Source organism: Geotrypetes seraphini, chromosome 1, assembly GCF_902459505.1.
Source record: "Geotrypetes seraphini chromosome 1, aGeoSer1.1, whole genome shotgun sequence".
NCBI classification, from domain to species: Eukaryota; Metazoa; Chordata; class Amphibia; order Gymnophiona; family Dermophiidae; genus Geotrypetes; species Geotrypetes seraphini.
The window spans coordinates 292,526,969-292,550,586 of record NC_047084.1 but is presented as its reverse complement, the minus strand read 5'-3'; the positions used below and the strand labels follow the sequence as shown (position 1 = coordinate 292,550,586).

The 23,618-nt window shown below is 41.4% G+C and overlaps 1 protein-coding gene across 9 annotated transcripts in view; it reads left to right on the top strand.

The window, feature by feature from the left end:
* The window catches only part of EXOC6B (exocyst complex component 6B), a 920,925-nt gene that overhangs the window by 504,903 nt on the left and 392,404 nt on the right, over positions 1–23,618 (top strand). For all 9 annotated transcript variants that reach the window (XR_004540231.1, XM_033953524.1, XM_033953543.1 and 6 more), the window contains 3 exons: positions 12,560–12,631; positions 13,149–13,246; positions 17,314–17,419. Coding sequence is in view for 8 of the 9 variants with exons in the window: in XM_033953524.1 (XP_033809415.1) it covers positions 12,560–12,631; positions 13,149–13,246; positions 17,314–17,419 (276 nt within the window). In the remaining variant the exon portion in view is untranslated. The remainder of the gene's footprint in view (positions 1–12,559; positions 12,632–13,148; positions 13,247–17,313; positions 17,420–23,618) is intronic.

The window sequence follows — 23,618 nt, the reverse complement described above, 5'->3', positions numbered from 1 at the left end:
TTAAGTGGCATACAATGATAAAAATATAAAATTTACAGGGTGTACAGACTGGTATAAATATTATTCAAACAGTTACATTAATAGACTAACGGTATCAAATAGTAGGTTATGGGGTGGAAATACAATAACCATAGCAGAATAGCCTTTGTGTTCTAAGGCTATGCGCTCAAGAGCCATACCATAAGAGCAAATCAACCCAGGTCCTTCATACAGACTGTTCCCTGTGTAAGCAGATCCGGATGGGCGTGCAGATGCATAAGATCTGCATATCAATGTCTGCGAGGCCAATCTGGAACCACCAGAATGATGTGGTGCGGATGGATCATGATCCGCCGAAAGATGTGATGTTGGTCGTGGCGGCTTACCTGTGGAAAATGGGACTCCAGGTTCACTCTTAGATGATTGGCTGATCAGAGTTCCCTTTAGCCAAAGGATGGCGCACGATGGAGCAGGTGTTCCTGGTGCTGGGCTGGATTGTGAAAGAGTAATCCGATACCCACGCAAGGGTGCTAGGATGCATAGGAAAAAGGAGTTATTGATGCCTCTGTATAAGACTCTAGTGAGACCTCATTTAGAATATTGTGTACAATTCTGGAGGCCACACCTTCAAAAAGATATAAAAAGGATGGAATCGGTCCAGAGGAAGGCTACTAAAATGGTGTGTGGTCTTCGTGATAAGGAGTACGGGGACAGACTTAAAGATCTCAATCTGTATACTTTAGAAGAAAGGCGGGAGAAGGGAGATATGATATAGTCATTTAAATACTTATATAATATAAATGTGCATGAGTCGAGTCTCTTTCATTTGAAAGGAAACTCTGCAATGGGACTATCTTCAAGTCCTGGGGTCCATGGTTGCCACTTTGGATGTTGGTTCCTTGAGCAGGGGGCAAACGTGCGTCCTTTTCAGCATGCTTTACTCTCTCGCTGGGCTCCGCACAGAGATGCCTTACAGGCCTGTCTTCCTTGGACTCTGGAAGCTCAGGCCAGCATGGTCTGATGGCTTCTCCCACAGTCACTCTGCAGAGGTGTACCACTGTGAATTGCCTCCTGGATCATAGTGATAACAGATGCCAGCCTTCAGGGCTGGGGAGCTCACTGCAATCATTGTCCTGTTCAGGGGTGTTGGACACCCTCTCAGAGCTGAGCTGAGAGCCATTTGGCTGGCTCTGATGGGATTGCAGAAGATTTTGGAAGGTCAAGCTTGAGTTTGAGTGTAGTGAATAAAGTAGATGACAAGATGGCTGGTGAGGGGATAGGGAAAGGAGGATATTGAGGACTTTTGATGTGGAGAGGAGAGGGGACGGGAGTAAGATTGGGGAGAGTGAGAAGCAGAAAGTGAATTGGAGCCATTAGGAGAGGAACAGAGAAAGGAAATAGAAATATACAAGAAGTGAGGTAGTGAGAATAGGGAGGTGCACGTAGGAGCTCAGTAAGGAGCATGTGCTCCTTGATTGCGCTCTTTCGTTACGCTATATGTTGCATGCCAGTGATTCACTCTGCCCTGAGAGGGTTCAGATTAAATAGGTACATAGCAAGGTTAGTGAGGTCATCTGAGTGCTTGCTTAGGAGAGGCTACAGCCAGCCAGAAGTAGCAGGAGAGGGGCTAGAGGTAGGCAGCAAGAGAGATAGGGGTTGGAGAGATGAATCTGCTGTCCTACCTGAGTGATTGCCTGGGAGGGGCTACAACCAGCCAGAAGACTACTCTAAGATTTCAAATCAAATTTCTGGTAGCACTGCATGCAAAGAGTACAAGGATATGAAAGAGTATAAAGGCCTCAACTTCTGGTAACACTGCATGCAAAGAGTACGAGGTTATAAAGAGTACGAGGATGGTGACACCAGGAAGTACTTCTTCACAGAAAGGGTGGTGGATCACTGGAACAAACTTCCGATGCAGGTGATCAAGGCCACCAGCGTGCTCGACTTTAAGAATAAATGGGACATCCACGTAGGATCACTACGAGGGTCGAGCTAAAGAACTAAGTCATTAGCACCCAGACTTAATGGGGTGGGTCAGTAGAGTGGGCAGACTTGATGGGCTGTAGCCCTTTTCTGCCGTCATCTTTCTATGTTTCTATGTTTCTTCGTATGCAGGATATAAAGAAGAAGTACAGTTATAACTCAGTGTTATTTTCAGTTGTTTTTTTTTAAAGTCAAATCATTTTATTGAATAAAGAAAGAACAACAGAAGAACAAACAAAAAAAAAAATCAAAGGCAGTAACAGAGCAAAGTATCCAAAGGATGGTACATAGCATAACAGCATCAGGAAGTGCAATACAAATGTAAGCATACATTTCAAGTAATGCAGTCACAGTATTTCTGCAATGGAGACCAGATACCATGAAAAGTCCTTTGGGAGCCTCTACACTCAGCCAATCGTAATTCATATTTATAGCACATAAGTACCGTATTCCACCATTGATTCGTAGGTATTGAGGCTTTGCGTTTCCAATGAAAGAGCACAGTCTTTATGGCTAACCCCAGGAGAATGTCATAAAGGACGGAATATGATCGAGAGAGTGGAGGCTCCAGTATGGCGGATCGTAGTATTACCTGGCAATAAGATATAGTCGGAGATAAAAAGAGAATCTGACCTACTATATCTCCCACTTCAGTCCAGAATGTTGAAGCAAAAGGACAATTGAAAAGCATATGCTGAAAAGTTCCCAAATGGGTCTCGCAACGCCAGCAGCTATTGGATGAGGTTGGGGAGACTCGTTGATGTTTGATAGGAGTCCAGAGCGATTTATGAAGAACAAAAAATAGTGATTGTCTGAGAGACGCTGAATGCAGGGGTCTGTTGCAATTACTCCACACCTGCGACCAGTGCTGATCAGAAACAGAACATTGAAGATCATGGGTCCACTGTCGCTGAACTGGTAAAGGATCATCTGGATCAGCGCCTTGTATTACATCATAGATCCTAGACATCAAATGAGGTTTAGTACTCCATGAAGATAACAAATTAGTCATAGGAAAAGATCCCCTTTGCAGATGCTCTAGAGCAGGTCCAAAAGCCGCATACATACTGTGACTCAATTGAAGATATCTATAAGCCTGATGAGAAGGTAAGTTATACTTGAGTTGTAACTGAGTAAAAGACATTAAAGCATGGTTAATCAGAATGTCCTGTATATACCAAATACCAGCATTGATCCAAGATGGCCAATGCACCATATTTGAGCTAATAGTGATGTTAGGGTTACCCCATAAAGAGGAATAAACAGTGGTAAATATCGGATGTTTTAGGGTTCGACCCAAATCAAGGATTGCCTTTTGGGTGGTATGTAATACCTCCCATTTGGCAAAGCATGGAACTGTTTTGGAGTAACTGGCTTCAGGTAATGTATATGGTAGTACTAGGTCCCTTTCCAGCATGCACCAATAAGGTACAGTAACACAGGTAGGAGGCAAAGACCATATACTAGCACCCCTCAGAATTGCTGCAGTAGCATATCGTTTATACTGAGGGAAGTTAACTCCTCCCTGAGACCATGGTTTCTTAAGGGTAGACAACGCTATACGGGATGGCTTTCCAGACCATAAAAATTTGGTCAAGATACGGTCGATCTGTTTAAACAAGGTGGAAGGTAAAGGCAATGGCAACATTTGAAGCACATAAAGTATTTGGGGGGTCACCATCATTCGAATTGACTCCAACCTACCCCACCAGGTCAAGTACAGAGGGGACCACTGGTGACAAAGTGTTTGGAGTTTGGAGAGCAAGAGTTTAACGTTATGAGCAACCGTATCTTGCCAGGTATTACAGAAATGAATTCCCAAGTATTTAATGGTCGTGGAACACCATGTGAGTCCATAAGGTGCAATCATATCCTGTGTACAGTAAACATTTAGAGGCAACACTTCAGTCTTATCCCAATTAATGGTATAACCGGATAGGCGGCCAAAACTGGAAAGGAGACCAAGTATTGCCAGGAGGGAATCAACTGGATTGGATACATATAAGAGCACGTCGTCTGCGAAAGCCGACAGACGTACCTCATTGGGCCCCACCAGTATACCTTCAATGGCAGGATCAGAATCCAGTCTGCGCAGCAAAGGTTCCAGGGCCAGATTGAATAGGAGAGGTGACAATGGACATCCCTGCCTAGTTCCCCTAAATAGGGAAAAATAAGAAGAGAAATAACCGTCCACATTCAATCTGGCCCTAGGATTTGCATAAAGTATATGGATCATATCTATGAAATCTTGCCCCAGTTGGAACCACCTTAAAGTATAAAATAAGTATTTCCACTCCACATAATCGAAAGCTTTTTCTGCGTCTAATGACATCACGCATGTCGGAGTGGAAACATTGCAGGCTGCCTGCAGGACATGACAGAAAACTCTAGAATTATCCGCTGTCAGTCGTCCTTTTACAAAACCGCATTGAGTAGGATGAATAAGTAAAGGGAGAACTTTAGCAAGTCTGTCTGCAAGAAGTTTCGCATAAATTTTACAATCATAATTGAGTAATGATATGGGTCTATAATTTTTCGAAAGCATGGGGTCACGTCCAGGCTTGGGGAATACTACTATATCTGCTTCAACAAAAGTGCCTCCACTGGTGGCATTAGCCAAGAAGTTGGAATATAATGCTAATAATTTGGGGAGAATAATCTTCTGAAAGACCTTATAAAATCCCAATGAAAGTCCATCTCCCCCCGGCGCCTTACCAGATTTCAAACCGTCAATGGCCTCTCTTATCTCCAGTTCAGTTATCGGATTATTGAGATTATCCAATAACATAGATGGCAAGACAGGAGGGGTCATACCCTTGAAAAAATCATCAAAGTCAGCTTCAGAGGGATCCACCCCCGAGGTGTATAAGTGCTCATAAAAGGATTTAAAAGAATTGGTTATTTCATTAGGATCTGTGATAATAGATCCAGCCGGTTTAAGAGCTTTAATGCGCCCAGCTCTCTTTTTCTGTTTGAGGTAGTTAGCCAATAGTGACCCCGCTTTGTTACGGTGTTCATAATAAAGAGCTCCTTCTTTCACCAGTAAGACACCAGCTCGTTCAGAGAGGATGGAGTTATACTGAAATTTAAGCTTATGCAACCGAATCAAAACTGGAGTGGAAGGAGATAAATGATACTCTGTCTCTAGCAATTTTATTTGAGTTTCTAGGTCTGTGAGCTCACATTTTCTCTTTTTGTTTAAATGGGCCGAGTAAGCTATGATTCTCCCTCTCAGATAAGCTTTATAAGCATCCCAGACAATTTGAAATGACAGCTCCTGGGTATCATTGTGTGTGAAGTATTCTGCCGTCCATTTTTCAACCTGGTGTATAAAGTCTTTATCCACTAATAGAGCAGTATTTAGACGCCAGGAAGGCGTAGGTGTCGGAGGAGTAGACAGAGAAAAAGAAATAACAACCCCTGAGTGGTCAGTGAGGGGGCACGTAAAGATAGAAGTAGATCGTATAGTATTCAAGAGAGATTGAGATAAAAGAAAATAATCTAACCTCATGGCAGAAGCGTGAGGAGCGGACCAAAAAGTATATTCAAGGTCTGTCGGATGGTAAAGACGCCAGACATCCACCAGTCCATATGAGTGAATAAGGTGTGTTAGTATTGGTACCGTAGGGGGAGGGCGATCAAGATGAGCGTCAAGAACTATATTCCAGTCCCCCCCCCATAATATAATGATCAGTAGTTATTGTGGCCAATTCTTTAGCTAAAGTTCTGAAAAAGTCAGAATCAGGGATATTAGGACCATAAACAGTAAAGAAGGTATAGCGGACAGCATTAATTTCCAGTGTAACTGTGACCCATCGCTCCTGCGAGTCATGGGAAGAATGTACAACAGAATAATTAAGATGTTTGGACAACAATATAGCCACCCCTCCCTTAGATTTCACTGCAGGAGAGAAGAAGCACTGAGAGACCCAATCACGTTTTAATTTAGCTGACTCAATCGAATTCAATTTAGTTTTTTGCAGAAAGACTACCTGAGCCGAATGATGCTTGCAATACATAAGTGCCTTTTTTCTCTTGATAGGATGATTTAGACTAGAGAATGACACGGGGAAAAAAATCTGTCACCGCCCCGTCCCCGGCCCACCATCCTCTGCACCGCCCCGTCACCGCCATTCCATTCACCGCCCCGTCACCGTCACTGCCATCCCATTCACCGCCCCGTCACCGCCACTGCCATCCCATTCACCGCCCCGTCACCGTCCCCGCAGCATCCATATAAGCCTTAGTACTCTAATATTTAGCGTATTCCATTCTTATAAATCAAAGTTCCTGCTGCTGAACTAGAGAAAGAGATGTTCAGCTGGCAGGGCTTTGTTTATAAATTTTTATTAACACAACTAATATACCACCATAATGTTTCCGACAGAGGACAAGTATGCAATAAATGCATTTTGCTGTTTCAATGCCAGTGCTCAGCAGAACAACAGACAGCAATATGGACATTCACCTTATGTAGTACTTTTTTAATATATAAAAATAGGCAAAATTAGTTGCTGTTTTATCATTATATTTTCTTGCCATTAAAGTATTCTTCATTGATCATTTTTCTTTTTAAATTCAAAACAAATTCAACCTATCTTGTGTCCCAGCATGAATTCATGTTTCACTCAATTGGCTGTTTCAAGGGAATTAACCCTCCAACTTCCATTTGCAAAAATACCCAATGTTGTTCCTTCTATGAGCAATATTTAAATTATGAGGAACAACATTGGGTATTTTTGCTGAATTGTGTGACACCATTTGGGCTGAACATGAAGATTGAAAATGCCTGGTTAGCCCTGGACAGACGATTTGAACAGCCAGGAGCCTGTCCTGGCCATTTAAATCATTTTGAATATCTAGTCCAATGATAACAGAATTAGGGTGATTATAGAAACATAGAACTTTGTTGATCACTAAAAACAGTGGAGACTAAGGGTCTATCAAGCTCAGCATCCTGTCTTTGACACTGGCCAGTCTTGGTCTTTGGAACTGCCCATTGTGTCAGAAGCAATAGGGATTAAGTGACTTGCCCAGGGTCACAAGGAGTGTAGTGTAGCTCTAACCACTGGATTTAGAAGTTGGCTTCTTTTGGGATCTTTAACTCATCATCGCTAGGACTCGAATCTGAGTCCGTGGCACCTAACATAGAATGGAATTAGTATGGCAAAGTAATGAAGAATGGTCCAGCAGCCCCCACCCTCCCTCCACCTCACCTTATATTCGTTCCGAGTTTGCCGGCTTCCTTTTTCCCTAGCCGCACGCGTTCAAAAAGCCGTGCATTTAGCCAGCTCCCTCCCTCCACCTCACCTTAAATTTCGAGTTTTCCGGCTTCCTTTTTTCCGAGCCGCACGTGTTCAAAAATCCGTGCACGCGCGGCTGCGCGAGTCAATCAAACTTCTCCTCTCCTGCAACTTCCTGTTTCCGGTTGCGTCAGAGGAGAAGATTGATTGACTCGCGCAGCCGCGCGTGCACGGATTTTTGAACACGTGCGGCTCGGAAAAAAGGAAGCCGGAAAACTCGAAATTTAAGGTGAGGTGGAGGGAGGGAGCTGGCTAAATGCTACGGGCGGGCGGGCGGTGGCTGCGGGGACCGCGCGATCCTTGATACCTCACTGCGGAGACAAGACCATTCACCGCCCCGCGGGCGGTGAATGGCCTTGTCCCCGTCGCCGCAGCGACTGCTAGTTTTCTTCCCCGTTTTCGGCGGGTGACCCGCGGCTAAAATGCGGTGGCCGCGGGTAAACCGCCACCGTGTCATTCTCTAATTTAGACCTCTGATGTTCAGAGATAACACCTTACATGAAGCCATCAGAAACTATCAGGGAAGCAATGACTGTAGAAAAAATGAAACTGCATAAGTATAGCTTACATCCTGTACTGTATATATGATACCGATTCATAGCTGCCTTGCTCTGCACATGGAAGAAACAAACCCCACACATACACACATGCTTGCACCCCCCCACCCTCCCTACAATCAACCAATCTCCCCCCATCCCGCAAGACAAAAGCCCTGCAAACAACCCGCCCAACCGGCGCCCCAAGGGCCTGCGGAGGGGGAGAGACACCACAACATGGAGGTCTCGAGTCAATTCCCTCCCCCACCAACCCCGCATAAAGAACAATATTGTAACACAAAACCTATTACAGAGAAAACATATCACTCATATTCAACATTAGTGCACACTTAGTATTAGTAACCATTAAAGAGGAGCTAGCAAAGTATTATAGTCACGTTTCCATGCGAAGTAGTGCTTCTTGCTCCTGGAGAAAATGCTCCACCTCACCCGGCTCGGAGTAAGTTTTAGTTTTGTTTTGAAATGTAATTTTGAAACGGGCTGGCGATAGGAGACCAAATCGGGCTTCCAGAGCCCTAAGGCGAGGGCGTAAAGCAAGAAATCTTCGCCGCTTATCGGCTGTAGCTTTTGTGTAATCCGCCGAAATATAGATGGTCTGGCCCTGCCACTCGATCTTGTGGAGCGATCGCATTTTTTCCAAAATCGCCGCCACGTGGGGAAAGCGAAGAAGCTTAATCACTATCGGTCTCGCTCTCTGAGAGCCATTTTGTATCTTCGAGGGCACCCAATGAGCTCTTTCCACCTCCAAAGGCCTGGCAAATTGAAGGGAAAGCACTTTAGGAAGCCATTCTTCGAAAAACTTGCAGGCGTCTGATCCCTCAGTACCCTCATTCAAGCCACTGATACGCAAATTCTGACGACGCCCACGATTACCCAAATCTTCCATTTGGGCCTCCAGGGCATGAATGGCTCTCCGATCAGTTTTTTGATTCGTGCAGACTTCATCAATTAGTTGAGTTTTTCGCTCCAACACAATCATTTTAGCATCCATTGCCGAGATCTTTTCGGTAAGATTCATACTCTCGTATTTAATATCTTTGATGTCGTCCTTACTTTCCGAACAAAAGTAGAACCCTAAATCGAGGAGGTACAAAAACAAGGTAAAGATTAAAGAACCTCCCTCACCCCAAGGAGTCTAAAAAGTTTAGGGGAAAGAGATGAAGTCCAACTCCAGACTTAAGAAAATTCAAAAAGAAAATCTATGACTTAAGATTTTAAAGTGTTAAACGGACAAGCCCTCAGTCACACAGCAACCTCTGGAATCTCCAGGGAAAAGCTGTCGCGGGTTTACACCCAGAAAGGTGTTAACTGCGAAACATCCCCAGGCTTGCTCCAAATAATATTTCAAGTGCCTATAAAGTGCAATGTGTGAAAAACTCAAATGGAAAAAGCACACACTATCAAAGTAAAGATAGAATTCATCTCTTTCCCCTAAGCTGGGGGCCAAGCAGGAAAGTAAGTGTCCAGATCTAACCAAGCTCAAAAAAACACAGTCTGAAAGAACTTAGCTTCTCCGTGTGTGGTGGAGGTACTAATCAACAAGCAGCAAACAAAGTCTTCGTCCAACGGACTCCGTTTCGGGGGTGAGCACCCCCTTCTTCAGGAACCGCACTGCTCAATGACCCTCAGATTCATAGGTAAAGCAGGGAAGAAATGGCACTGATCTGGAGAGGACGCCCTCTTTTTAAATCGCAGAAACAGAAACAGGTGGAATGAAATGGTCAGGTGACCAGACATCTTGCAAAGAATCTTACAACAAATCCTTTGAAGAAACATCCGCAGAAACGCTCACATTCAGTAAGTATGTTGCCACTCAATGTAGTCATTCAGACCCTTGGGGGTTAAAGTTTGTAGCTCAAATATCCAGTATTGTTCTCTGTGTTGGAGCCGAGTCAATCTGTCTCCCTGATAATCCTCAAAAACTTGTTCCATAACGAACCACCTAAGATCTTGAAAGGAGTGGTTAGCTTGTATGCAATGGGGAACCATAGGAGCAGTAATAGAACCAGTGTGTATACGTGACCTGTGTTCTATGAGACGGGTCCTGATAGATCTTTGAGTGCGTCCAACATATAGCATGTCACATGGACAATAGATCTTTGAGTGCGTCCAACATATAGCATGTCACATGGACACAAAATAACATATATCACCCACTTGGATCTGCAGGAAGTCAATGATTTGAAGTTGTAACATTTTTTAGTTCCCGGGTGCTGCCAGCTCTTTCCTTCTAAAGTAGAAGTGCAAATGTCACATGTTGCATTGCATTTGATGTGTTGGGCTATAACTGTATCATTGTTCCTTGTGGTATTGCTGGAATAGTTGGAATGGACCAAATGGTCCGCCAAATTTCTGGCTCGGGAATATACAATCCTAGGAGGATCTTGAAAGATGGAATGTAATTGAAGAACATGCCAATGTCTACGGATACTCCATGCAACCCTGTTGGCATGATTAGAAAATCCCAAGACACAAGTAATACCAGACTCTTCTTGTGTAGAAACAGTGGGGGATAATAGTAATTCCCTATTGGCATACAATACCACACACGGAGAAGCTAAGTTCTTTCAGACTGTGTTTTTTTGAGCTTGGTTAGATTTGGACACTTACTTTCCTGCTTGGCCCCCAGCTTAGGGGAAAGAGATGAATTCTATCTTTACTTTGATAGTGTGTGTTTTTTCCATTTGAGTTTTTCACACATTGCACTTTATAGGCACTTGAAATATTATTCGGAGCAAGCCCGGGGATGTTTCGCAGTTAACACCTTTCTGGGTGTAAACCCGCGACAGCTTTTCCCTGGAGATTCCAGAGGTTGCTGTGTGACTGAGGGCTTGTCCGTTTAACACTTTAAAATCTTAAGTCATAGATTTTCTTTTTGAATTTTCTTAAGTCTGGAGTTGGACTTCATCTCTTTCCCCTAAACTTTTTAGACTCCTTGGGGTGAGGGAGGTCCTTACTTTCCGACATCATATTTGAGATCTGCTGTAATTGATCTGAAATTGTTTGTTCCGGGTCAACACGCGGTCTGCTCGACTCACTTTTCATGGGCGTCGGGGGATCCTGTTTTTGTCGTTTGGCTCCCGAAGTGCCGGCAAAGGCAGCCTCGATCTTACCCTGCTTGGGGAGAGGCATCGCAGACGCGCACCGAATCAGCAAATTTCACTTTTAGAAAGAGTGATATATTTATATAAGCGGAGTTAGTGGCGGGAGCTCGTGACTCAAGCCTCCATCTTGATCGGGCTCTCTAGCGCCCCCCCTTATTTTCAGTTTTAATATACATATCCTATAATGGCCTGAATTAATTATTTCCAAGCACATCGTGATATGATACTTCTATATACGAGGGGTGTTAAATAATTTATTTACCTCAATAGGAAAGAAAAGTGTTAAAATATTTTTTTTGTTTTATTTTTCAGTATAGTCTCCTGATAGCTCCATACACTTCATCCACTTTCCTACAATGGCATCAACCCTTTGAAAATAATTTTTCTGTTTGTCCTTCACACCCGGGTGACATGGCTTTCTTGATGTCTTCTTCACTTGAAAACTACTGTCCACTGAGATATTTCTTCAGAACTCAGAACAGGAAATAATCCGAGGGAGCCAGATCAGGACTGTAAAGTGGATGGTTCAGCTGCTGAAACCCACATTCACGGATGGCAGCCTGTGATTGTTGTGACATGTGCACCGGCGCATTGTCGTGAAGAAACTGCATGCCCATTTGAGTTTTCCTCATCTTTTCTCCTTGACTGTTTCCTACAAAGCGATCATTATGTTGGCGTAACTCTCCCCAGTTATGGTTATCTTGTGTGGCATGAACTCCAGAAGCAAAAATCATTCATCATCCCAGAAGACAGTTTCCATGATTTTGCCAGCAGAATTTTCTGTCTTTAACTTTTTGGGGATGGGGGATGTGCTTCCACTGCATTGACTCCCATTTTGGACTCAGGATCTCTGTAATAGACCCAAGCCTCACCTCGTCACCAAACTATGAAAAAAATATCACTTGGTCTTCACGGAGCATCTCCAAGTTCTCCTGACAGTGCTGAAGCCTTGTGGCCTTCTAACATGGCATCAGAATTCTTGGAAACCATCTTGTATTAACCTTGGAGATGCCCAGCATTTCATGAATTATTTTCCAAATTGTACCTGCTGAGATTTCTTCAACTATACTGGAATCCTTAATTTGTCAGCTTCCATAGGCCGTCCAGTGTGATGGTCATCTTCAGTGTACTATCTAACCCACTTAAACGACTTGATGCAAAATTTTACTTTGTAGGATGATGGGACAGACTCACCATAAACTACAGTCATGCGTTCATGGATCTCCATTGGCTTTTTCCCTTCTTTTGTCACTGAATGGTGTTCCAAATCTAGTAATTTCATACTTGATTCACACGAGGATTCTGCTGATATCCTGTCTCTTGGAATGTTAGACTCACACTAAGCCACAACTTTGCATGAGTAACATTGAGATGTGTCACAATGTGCACAGACTTATTTCAACACGTTTGCTACTTTTTTCATACTCAGGTAGATAAATTATTGAACGCTACTTGTACTACACCATTTGAACTCCAGAGTTTATGTACTGTATAGAGAAATGTACACAGGTAAATTTACCTGCATATTGTGCACAGTTTTCTATAAGCCTACTTCTGCACATAAAGCATTGTTTTACCCACAGAAATGTTGTTTTATGTGGTTATTTCTTTTTTCATCCTTCTTTTTTAGTCCTACTGCTCTGATCCAAACTTGGTGCTGGACCTGAAGAACCTTATAGTTCATTTTGCTGACACTCTTCAGGTAAGTGCAGTGGGGTATAGTGTATGTGAGTTGCTGAATCTTGCAGCCATGATTTTGTGTAAATTGCTTGTTTTCTCTCTCAGAAATGTTGTTTCATTATCTCCTGAAACCATCTGTTAAGTTAGTCCAATAAAAATACATTTCCGTTTTTTATTAACCTCTACTTATATGCATTCAGTTACACAGTTCTCCTTGTTTTTGCTCTCCTGCTTTCCTTGTGGAACTCTTTGGTGGATTGTTGTTTGTTCTCTGACCTGTATAATGAATCATGTAAATGATATGGCCTGTTTTTCTTTTTTTTGTAATCTCAAAGGAAATAATGCTATCACCAGTAATCTTATAAAGATTGATATGTATTTGTGCAATTTTATTTATTTTCAAAATTATAAAGGTTGTTTTTTTTCATTTTACACTGAGATATGATAAAGCACACAATGTATACTTTGTTTTGCTTGTTGATCTAGGTCTATAATTGATGACAGAAAATAAGCTTGTGTTCCTTTTCATTTTGACACAGGAGTACGGCTTCCCTGTCAACCAACTGTTTGACATGTTGCTGGAAATTCGAGACCAATATAGTGAGATTCTTCTGAAAAAGTGGTCAGGAGTATTCAGGTAGGGAAACACGTGTCTCTCTATATCTTATAAACATGCATAGGACAATTTTTAGAGCTTTTTCAGATAAAGGTCTTACTTAAAATGGCCACCCTCCATCTTGGTAAGTGTTTGTAGGCTTCCGTAGAAGGATTCCTTTTGCAAACTGAAAGTCTAAATTATGAACACCAAAAATCCAGGGTAAAGGAGGGATGATGTCATATTTACAGACATACACAGAGCAGAGGGGGCAGCCTAGTGGTCAATGCAGTGGAGTGTGAACCGGGCATCCAGGTTAATACTGCCCTACAACTCTTTTGAATTCTGAGCCCTCCAGGTACAGAGAAATACTTACAATACCTGACTGTACCACTTGAATTGTATTTAAGCTTGCAGGTGTCATAAATACAGTATTTAGGCACAGTGGGTATATGTCTGTTTCTGGAGGTCTCAAAATTGAAAGGGAGAAAAAGAGCTGAAGTGGGAATTGAACCTGGGTCCCTTGGTTTATAGTCCACTGCACCAAAAGCTAGGCTACTCCTCAGAATGCCTGTAATACCTGATGCTGTCATAGAGCCTGCTGTTTCTTCCCAGTTTCACTTTCAGGGGAGAGGGAGGGGGACAGCAGCCACTGGAGAATTCATGCTTTAATCCTTCCAGGGGTCAACTGCTCAATCGTAGCACCTTTTTGTACACTGGATGTTACTGAAACTGGTCTAATAAAACATCCTTTTCAGACTTGGACATTTCTTCTCATTTGATTGTTGTTGTATATCCTAATTTGGGCCCTCCCTAGTCCTGTCCAAAAACATGCCCACAACATACTTCCTTGCTATTTGGACAAACTGCAGTGTAGAATATCCAAATTCTGCTGTTCCAAAATCACAACTTGGATATTTTTGGCTAATAGACATTTTTTTGACCATTTTAAGACAATTGTGTTCTTTGAAAATGAGCCCCTTGCATTGCTTTTATAAAATAAGCTTAAAATGGACAACGATGAACAACATTAATAGCTATGAGTGCAACAGGCCCAGGAGACATATGAACAGTAAGTCACGCACAGACTCCAACTTAATACAAATTCCTCTTCTGCCTAAATCTACACATAACATGGAGACCACACCAGTAGAATGCTACTACTTTAATGCCCACATTATCTGCAATAAAGCAGCTCTGATCCATGATCCAGTAGATGGCAACAATAGCAGCATTGCCTTTATCTCATGGATTCCAGATCTGAAGCCTCCTCAGTTATTAAATATATCTCCCTCAGGATTAAAAATTTATGAATGGACTGTGAGAAGGTAATAAAAGAGGTGGGGGACTCTCAGCAATTTACAAAGAGGACCTTATGTTTTCAGCTATAGACACCAGAGTAGATAATGATTTAGAACTGCTACACCTGTTGGACAAAACCGGCACAATAGACTTCATTTTGCTCTACAGGCCACCGGGATCATGGAGCTAAACTCACCACAAATTGTATGAAATCATCCTACACTGCACCACTTCTTTTGAAGAGCTAATTTTATTAGATGACCTGAATCTCCACCTGGAGGATAGGGACAATGAAGAATTTCATGGAAATTTGCTTAATATCAACATCTATACAAACAGCATCCACCCACATTAAAGGTCACACACTAGACTTCTTTGCGACTCTTACCAAAAAAAGAGACCACCCCACAATTGATTGTCAGAATGGTGCTCTACCATATGGTCAGATCATCACCTTTTAAAATTTAAACCTAATACACCTAACAGGTCTATGAAAAAAAACAGAGCGACCCTACACATTCAGTAAGAAGGTCTCAAAAAATAAAACCTTAACAATTTTGGAATCAAATAATTAATCAGCTAAATATAACAACCAAAGCCACAGATCAACCAAGCACACCAGAACCGAACACCAAGCAAATGCTAACTACCTGAAATTTTAGCAGGAGCCAAATTCTATCAAACATGACTCCAAAAAAGCTAAAGAAAATTAGAAGGAAAAAAAACCCCATGGTTCACAGAACCCCTAGCCATTCTGAAAAGATAACATAATATAACATCTTGCTTTTTAACCATGTAGCCGTAAGTTCAACGCAGTTTTCAAAAGATTCTAAACAATATCATGAAGAACATGAAAGTTACTTGACCAAGTATTTTGAGAAAAGATAGGTTTTCTACTGAGTTCTAAAGTGTTTATAGGAACAAGCTGTAAGCAGTAACGATCGAAAGATCTTGCAGGAAAGCAGAAAGCACCTTGCAAAAGCATAAATCCCGATAACATTACGATACCTGGTGAAAGGCGATACAAGAGAGGAGAGATATTGGGGAACTAAAGAATGAATACACTTCTAAACAGGCATAAATGTTCACATCTTCAATCTAGGCATAACTTCTTCGGGAATTGTGCTTGTATTTTATAAAGACACATAGGCACTTATATGACCTTATAAAATGGATGCCTTCTTCACCTCCCAGATCTAGGTGCTCTGTTATAAAATTATTCTTTTCACAGGTAAAATGAGGCACAGTGGTTAAAGCTACAGCCTCAGCACCCTGAGGTTGTGGGTTTAAACCCACACTTCTCCTTATGACCCTGTGTAAGTCACCTAATCCCCCCATTGCCCCAGGTACATTAGATAGATTGTGAGCCCATCAGGACAAACAGGGAAAAATGCTTGAGTACATGGATAAATTCATGTAAACCAGGGGTCTCCAACCTTTTGGTTTCCCTGGGCCGCACTGGCCCAAAAAAATGTTTCTGGGGCCGCACAAACGTGCAAACGCTGCAACAAGACAGAAGAGAGAGCCAGCAAGACGGTAAACACCCAGGGGCAGCAGAGGAAAACACTGCATCGCTCTCGACCGGAGCCGCACAAAATACTTCACGGGGCTGCAGGTTGGACACCCCTGATTATAAACTGTTCTGAGCTCCCCTGGAAGAACACAATTACTTTTACCTCTGGGATTGAAGAGGCATTCTAGGATAGGAAGTACACAAGTAGTTTTGAATAATTAAAAGCATTTTGAATAATTAAAAGCATTTGAGCATATAATTGAGCATGCTCAAATTGAGACTTATACAGAACACGGCAGTTCGACTAATTTTTGGATTGAAAAAATGTGACCATATTACTCCATCTTACCGACAATTGCATTGGTTGCCTTTTGAGGCTAGTGTATGGTTTAAGTTTGATTGCACCTGTTTTAAAGTACTGTTTGGTATGGCTCCTACTCATTTGTCTTTATGCTTTGAACAATACAAACCTAATAGAATTACCCGAGGGCAATATTTATTTGTTTTCTCGACTATTAAGCCTTGTCGTTATAAGAGATTTCTCGATAAATTGCTCGGTTTTCAGGCAGGTAAAATGGATTTATGGCTAAGCACTATTATTTCTCATAGTAGTCCTTTAGGAAACTACTAAAAACTGATTTATTCGACAAATTTGTAAACTGATGTTCCAGAATATCGATTGGAAATTTGCATATTGATCTTATAGTTTGTACATTCTTGAGAAATTTATTGTATTTTAGTAAATTGTTTATTATTCATTTATTGTATAATTTTAGCACTGTTTTTTAAAACATTGTATTTTTATTCATTGATTATATAATTTTAGCATTGTATGTGAACCGCCTAGAACTATGTGGTAGGGCAATATATAAAAAATAAAATAATAATTATTATTATTATATAAAAGGTTCATTGCCACAATTTTAATAAACAAAATAAGGTGCTAATGACAAGATAGCTCTCAGCAAGCATATAAGTTGGTGAGTTGGAGGACCCACTATATGTAAAGACAAACTGCAGACCTCACAGTACACCCTGAAGAAAGCCACAGCATGGTGGCTGAAATGTCAGTTCTACCTACCCAGATGCAGCAAGACCTGGACAACTGCAATAATCATGATACTAGCTGAGGAAGCCTAAGAGAAAAAGAAAAAATAAAGAACTCTTTTAGTGTTGTATCTTAGAATTACCGTATATATTTACTGGCTGGGTAGGAAGGTTTTTCACTGTATTAAAAAGGGATGTTTTAACCTGTTAATTTCAGAATTTTTAAAACAGTTTTTTTCCCCAACAGAAACATATTGGATTCTGATAACTACAGCCCAATACCAGTGGCAGATGAAGAAGTATATAAGAAGATAGTTGGCCAATTCCCATTCCAGGATGTGCAGTTAGAAAAGGTATTAAAAGTTTTGAAAACCATGGTTCTAAATCATGCCAATGTTTTTCTAATTCAATCTGTCTGAAGTACAGTAACTTCTGTGAGAACTTATCAATCATACCTACATTTGGGGAAAGGATGTAGTGTGGCCTAGGCACTATCCTATTGGAAATTACTAGGACTTAATCTCTGTGTTTGAAAAGGTTTGGATAGATTCCTGGAGGGAAATCCATAAACCATTATTAAAGTAGGGGTTAAATAACATAGAATCTTGCTACTTTTTGGCTCTTTTGAACTGGACTGGCCACTGTCTGAAACAGGATGCTGGACTAAATGTATCCTTGGTTTGACCTCGTAGGCCAGCTCTTATGTTCTTATGATGGATGGCTATAACAGATTAGATCATTGTTCATCTACTCACACGTACTTGAATGCATATATTGGTTCTATCTGTATGTGTAAAACATATTTCAGGTATTCAAAAAACATTGAAACAAGCTCTTGAACATGTGAGGAGTAATTTTATAACAGAACACTAGTGTCAAAGTTTGAAAAAAAAAAAAAAAAAAAAAGCACATACTGTATATGGGCACGTAGGTCCAGATCTTTAGATGCCTTTATTGAATAGAAACCAGAACCAGCCTCAGTAATGCACAGACCCTTATCCTCAAGTGTATACAAAGAGGGTGTAAATATATGTGTACTCGTATATTCTGTGTGTGTGCACATTATCAAAACCCTAAATGTAGTGCACTTATTCAGCTGCACAATTATATAAGAGCCATTTTCCACATATAAAACATGCTATTTATATGGAAAATACTTTATAATATTATCCCATGAAGATCAATCACACCTAGAAACACTTGTGCGGATTGTTTTAAATCTTTATGTATATTATTCACTGGAATACTTCTTGGAAAGAACTGGTTTGCTAGATCAGTTAAAATTTCCTCTCATACCCTTAGTCTTTGTTCTCAAAAGGGAAAAAGTTTAACAATAATTTGATAGTTTTCTATATACTGTATATTTAAAGCACATTTTGTCAAACTGGTATAAAATCATCTTATATTTAAGAATAATTTTCATTTTTATTAATTTTTTGCTTTTACACATTCATGTTGAATGATGTGCAAATGTGCAGACTTTAGTATACCAGACACTTCTATGTATTATAGAAAGACTCGCATCTGCAGGATTATTATATCACAAAGACTGTGATGTTATCACTTCTATATACTAAAGTATGTCTAAAAGCAATAATAATCAAAAAGAAAACTATTACAGGGATCTTAAAGCTAGTGTGGTGGGTTTGGCAGTTGCTTTTCAAAGGGGGTTTGTCATCTTCCCATGCCATCACTATGGAAATATCAAAGACCACAGAAATGCAATTATGCATTTAAGTTTAAAATGTTTTCCATTTGTGTCATTATTTTGTGTGTACGTCTGCAGAATGTTCAGTTTAAAAAATCAATTTAATAAACCTAAAAATGAAAAACAATACACTTTTTAAAGGTCATTTTTTATAACAGGATTTCTATAGTATATGAGAAGTCCAAAAATTGTGCCTTTATAAAATAGAATCTCGGATCTAGCCCCAGTCAGGCTGGATTAAAGGGTAGGCCCAGCAGGCAAGTGCCTCGGGCTCAAAAACATCAGGGAGCTCGCCGGAATGGTGCTATGACCAGGGCTGACGTTAGGGGAGGGCAAACAGGGCAGCTACCCTGGGCCCTATAGCTCCAGGGGGCCACGCTGTCCAGGCATCTCTTCCCCTAGTCGGGCCATCTCCCTCCCTTCCCCTCATCTTTACAGCGCTTTTCCAAACCAGTTTTCTTTTTCAGAGGTGCCTTGATGCAGCTGCCTTTCTCACTAATTGCATGTGCACGGTTGCCCCAAAGCTTCTCTTCTGATGCGATGCGGCAGAAACCGGAAATTGCATCAGAGGAGAAGGTTTGGGGAAGCTACTTGCAATTTCTTCAACCTGAAAATCAACCTGACCCCTGTATTTTGCACCATTCGCAATTGTTGCATGTTCTTCTGAGAAATTGCTGAATAGGCAATATTGCAGTAGTGAAGTTGGCTCAATATGAGAGATTGCACCAAAGCTCTAAATGAACAAGCATCAAAATATGCCCTAATGGACCAGAGCTTTTAAAGAGTAAAGAAACCCTTTCTAACCAAAGAGTCCACTTGGTCCTTCATTGTCAAACCCCGATCCAGTATAATACCTAGAACCTTAATAGTAGATTGAATGCGATAGTTAAATTTATTGATATACAATGATGTTGTTTTCGTATCGAACGGATGAGGTGAAGCTACAAAGAATTTCGTTTTTTCTGAATTAAGCTTCAGTTTGAACTCAATCATGCCGGGGGGGCCATGGCTATGACAAAGTTGAACACTGTATCTCCTGATTTCCAACAGCTGTTCACCACCCCTAAGGTGGAATCTTTGGTTGTACAGGTTACTAAGTATATTTTGCTCCTTAGTGAGGGAGGTGTGGTCCTTAAGGATGTGCAGGACCACAGGGTAGATCTAGTGCTTAAGAGACAATTTGAGTCTCTGGCCCTGAGGCTGAATATCGTGGTAGCAGTGTCTGAGCAGGGATGGTGTGTGTCTGTCAAAGAAGGGAAGATGGATGTGTCTTTGGCTAATCTACTGAAGAGGACTTTAATCTAGAAGTGATGGGGCAAGGTGTTCAAATCCCCCCAGGTGAGTATAAGTCTTCAGGTAAGTAAATCACTTGAATACCTCTACACGGATGGGAAAAGAGGGCAATGTCTGGAAAGCAGTATATACTAATGCTTGAAGTATGGGAAACAAGATTCTGAATCGAGAAGCTGTGATGGAAGAAGAGGAGTTAGATATAGTGGTGATCACGGAGACATGGTTCATGGAGAATCATGACTGGAATGTAGTTATACCGGGCTATAATCTGTTCAGGAAAGACAGGGTAGGAAGAATAAGGGAATGGTGAATGTATTTACATTGGTGTGATATACAGACCTCTTTTACAGACAGAAAAAGTAGACAGAGATTTAATAGTAGACATTCAGAAAATATCTAAAAAAGGGGAAGTTTTACTAATAGGTGATTTTAACATGCCAAATGTTGATTGCAGTATCCCTATTGTGGGGTCTACTAGAAGTAGGAGATCCTGGATTTTCTACAAGGAGAATTGTTCCAGCAGTTGGTAATGGAACCTACGCGGGATGGGGGGTCATACTGGACATAGTGCTTACAAATGAGGAAAGTGTTTCTGATGTTACAGTGGGTGGTCATCTGGCATCCAGTGATCACTGCATGGTACGGTTTAATATTAAGATGGGTATAGAGAGGGCTCATTCAAAAGCAAAGGTTCTAGACTTTAAAAAAACTACAAGGAGTACAACTACGTCAAGGAGTTGTCTGGATGGGAATGTCTGGAAGGAGTGGAAATGCAGTGGGCAAAACTGAAAGTAGTAATTGTAAGAGCTACAAACCTTTTGGTGAGGCAAGTAAGTAAAAGTAAGAGGAAAAAAAGGCTGTTTTGGTTCTCAAAAGTAGTAGCTGAGAAGGTAAGGAATAAGAGGTTAGTTTTCATAAACTACAAAATATCACAGAAAGGAAAACAGGCAAAAATATCTGGAAAAGTTAAGAGAGGCTGGTCGTGTAGTCAGGAAAGCAAAGATGCAAATGGAAGAAAAAATAGCTGACAAGGTAAAATGGGGAGACAAGACATTTTTTAGATATATTAGTGATAGGAAGAGGTGCAAAAGTGGCATTGTGAGTCTCAAAGGTGAAGGGGAGAAATATGTAGAAGCTGATAAAGAAAAGGCTGAATTGCTTATTTCTGTTTTGTGTTCATGGCTGAACGCCGGGAGTGGGATTGCAGAAGATATATGTGAATAGGGTTGGAGGAGTGGTAGACCCTCATTGATTTTCAGAGGGTTGTGTTCATGAAGAGCTAAAATAAAGGTAGACAAAGCGATGGGGCCAGATGGTGTACATCTGTGAGGGTTCTGAAGGAACTTAGGAAACTTCTGGCTGCTCCGCTGACTGACCTTTTCAATGAGTCTCTTGTTGGGAGTGATACTAGAGGACTGGAGAAGGGCGGATGTGGTCTCTCTCTACAAAAGTGGAAGAAAGGAAGAAGTAGGGAATTACAGGCCAGTAAGTTTGACTTCTGTGGTAAGCAAATTAATGGAAACACTCTTAAAACAGAATGGTGAAGTTTCTGGAATCCTGTGGATTACAGGACCGGAGACAACATGGATTCACTAGGAGACAAATGTGATAAATTTCTTTAACTGGGTAACCAGAGAATTGGATAGAGGGAGTGTGCTAGATGTGGTGTATTTAGATTTTAGCAAAGCCTTTGACAGAGTTCCACACAGATATCTAATAAATAAACTGAATGCCCTTGGGATGGCTCCCAAAGTGTCGGGATGGGTCAAGAACTAGTTGAGTGGAAGGCAACAGAGGGTAATGATCAATGGAGATCACTCTGAGGAAAGGGATGTTACCAGTTGTGTGCCTCAAGGTTCTGTTCTTAGGCCTGTTCTTTTTAACATTTGTATAAACAATATTGCTGAAGTGCTGTCAGGTAATATTTGCCTCTTTGCGGATGATACAAAAATCTACAATAGAGTAGACACGCCAGATGGTGTGAATAACATGAAGAAAGGCCTGGCGAAGTTTGTAGAATGGTCTGAAATTTGGCAGCTAAAATTTAATGCTAAGAAATGCATGGTCATGCATTTGGGCTACAAAAACCCGAGGGAATGGTACGGTTTAGGGGGTGAAGAACTTATGTCCATGACAGAAGAGTGGGACTTGGGTGTGATTGTATGTGATGACCTTAAGGTGGCCAAACAGGTTAAAAAGTTGATGGCAAAAGCTAGAAGAATACTATGGTGCATAGGGAGAGGTATGGCCAGTAGGAAAAAGGAAGTATTGATGCTCCTGGTGAGATCTCTCATTTAGAAGATTGTGTACAATTCTGGAGGCCGCACCTTCAAAAAGATATAAAAAGAATGAGTCAGTCCGGAGGAAAGCTACTAAAATGATGTGTGGTTTTCGTAATAAGATGTATGGGGACAGACTTAAAGATCTCAATCTGTATACTTTGGAGGAAAGGTGGGAGAGGGGAGATATGATAGAGCCATTTAAATATCTATGTGATGTAAATGCACACGAGTCAAATCTCTTTCTTTTTAAAGGAAGCTCTGGAATGAAAAGGCATAGGATGACGTTAAGAAGTGATAGGCTCAGGAGTAATCTAAGGAAATACTTTTTTACAGAAGGGGTGATAGATGCATATAACAGATTCCTGGAAGAAGTGGTGAAGACAGACTGTCTGAATTCAAGAAAGCGTTGGATAGATGATCTCTTAGAGATCTCTTAGAGAGAGGAAGAGATAATGATTAGTGTGGATGGGCAGACTTGATGGGCCCTTTGGCTTTTATCTGCCATCATGTTTCTATAAGATGTGTCAGTCTCCTTTTACAGAGGACAATTCTTGCCCCTTAAAAATTCTTTCAGGGGTGGATTTTGTGGCAGATACCGTGGATGATGTTTTTAGGGTTTTGAGCAAAGCTTCTGCTTATTCTGTCTCCGCTCATAGAATGCTCTGGATCAGGCACTGGGTGTGCAATTTGGCGCCCAAGACTACTTTGAAAAGCTCCTTTTTAAAGGGTCTATGCTATTTGGTAAGGGCTTAGATGATCTTATGGCCAGTGTGACGGATCATTGGCTGAAATCCTTATCTGATGGGAGGATCGAGGTGAGACTTCTTTTAGAGGTCCAGGCTTTTTTTTTCCTCAGCACCAAACTCTTCTACTCAGAAGACATTTGATGGTTTCAAATGGTTTACAGTCATAAGTGCGCAGGACAAACCGCGCAGACAATTGAGCTTAAGACTCCAGTGCTCTGCCGTAAAAGTATATTTTAAAGAGCTCTGATAGGGGGTGTGAGGGGGGAATCCCCCCAGTTTACTTAATAGTGTTTGCACTGCTGTTGCAGGTGGTTTTGGGGGGTTGTAAACCCCCATTATAGAGGAAACTTAACTTTTTCCCTTTTTTTTAGGGGAAAAGTTAAGTTTTCTGTATAATGGGGGGATTACACCCCCAAATGGCAGCGCGAACGGCAGCACGAACACTATTAAGTAAAGTAGGGGGGTTCCCCCCACCCACCCCCATCGGTGCCATTTAAAATAAACTTTTACAGTGGTGCGCTGG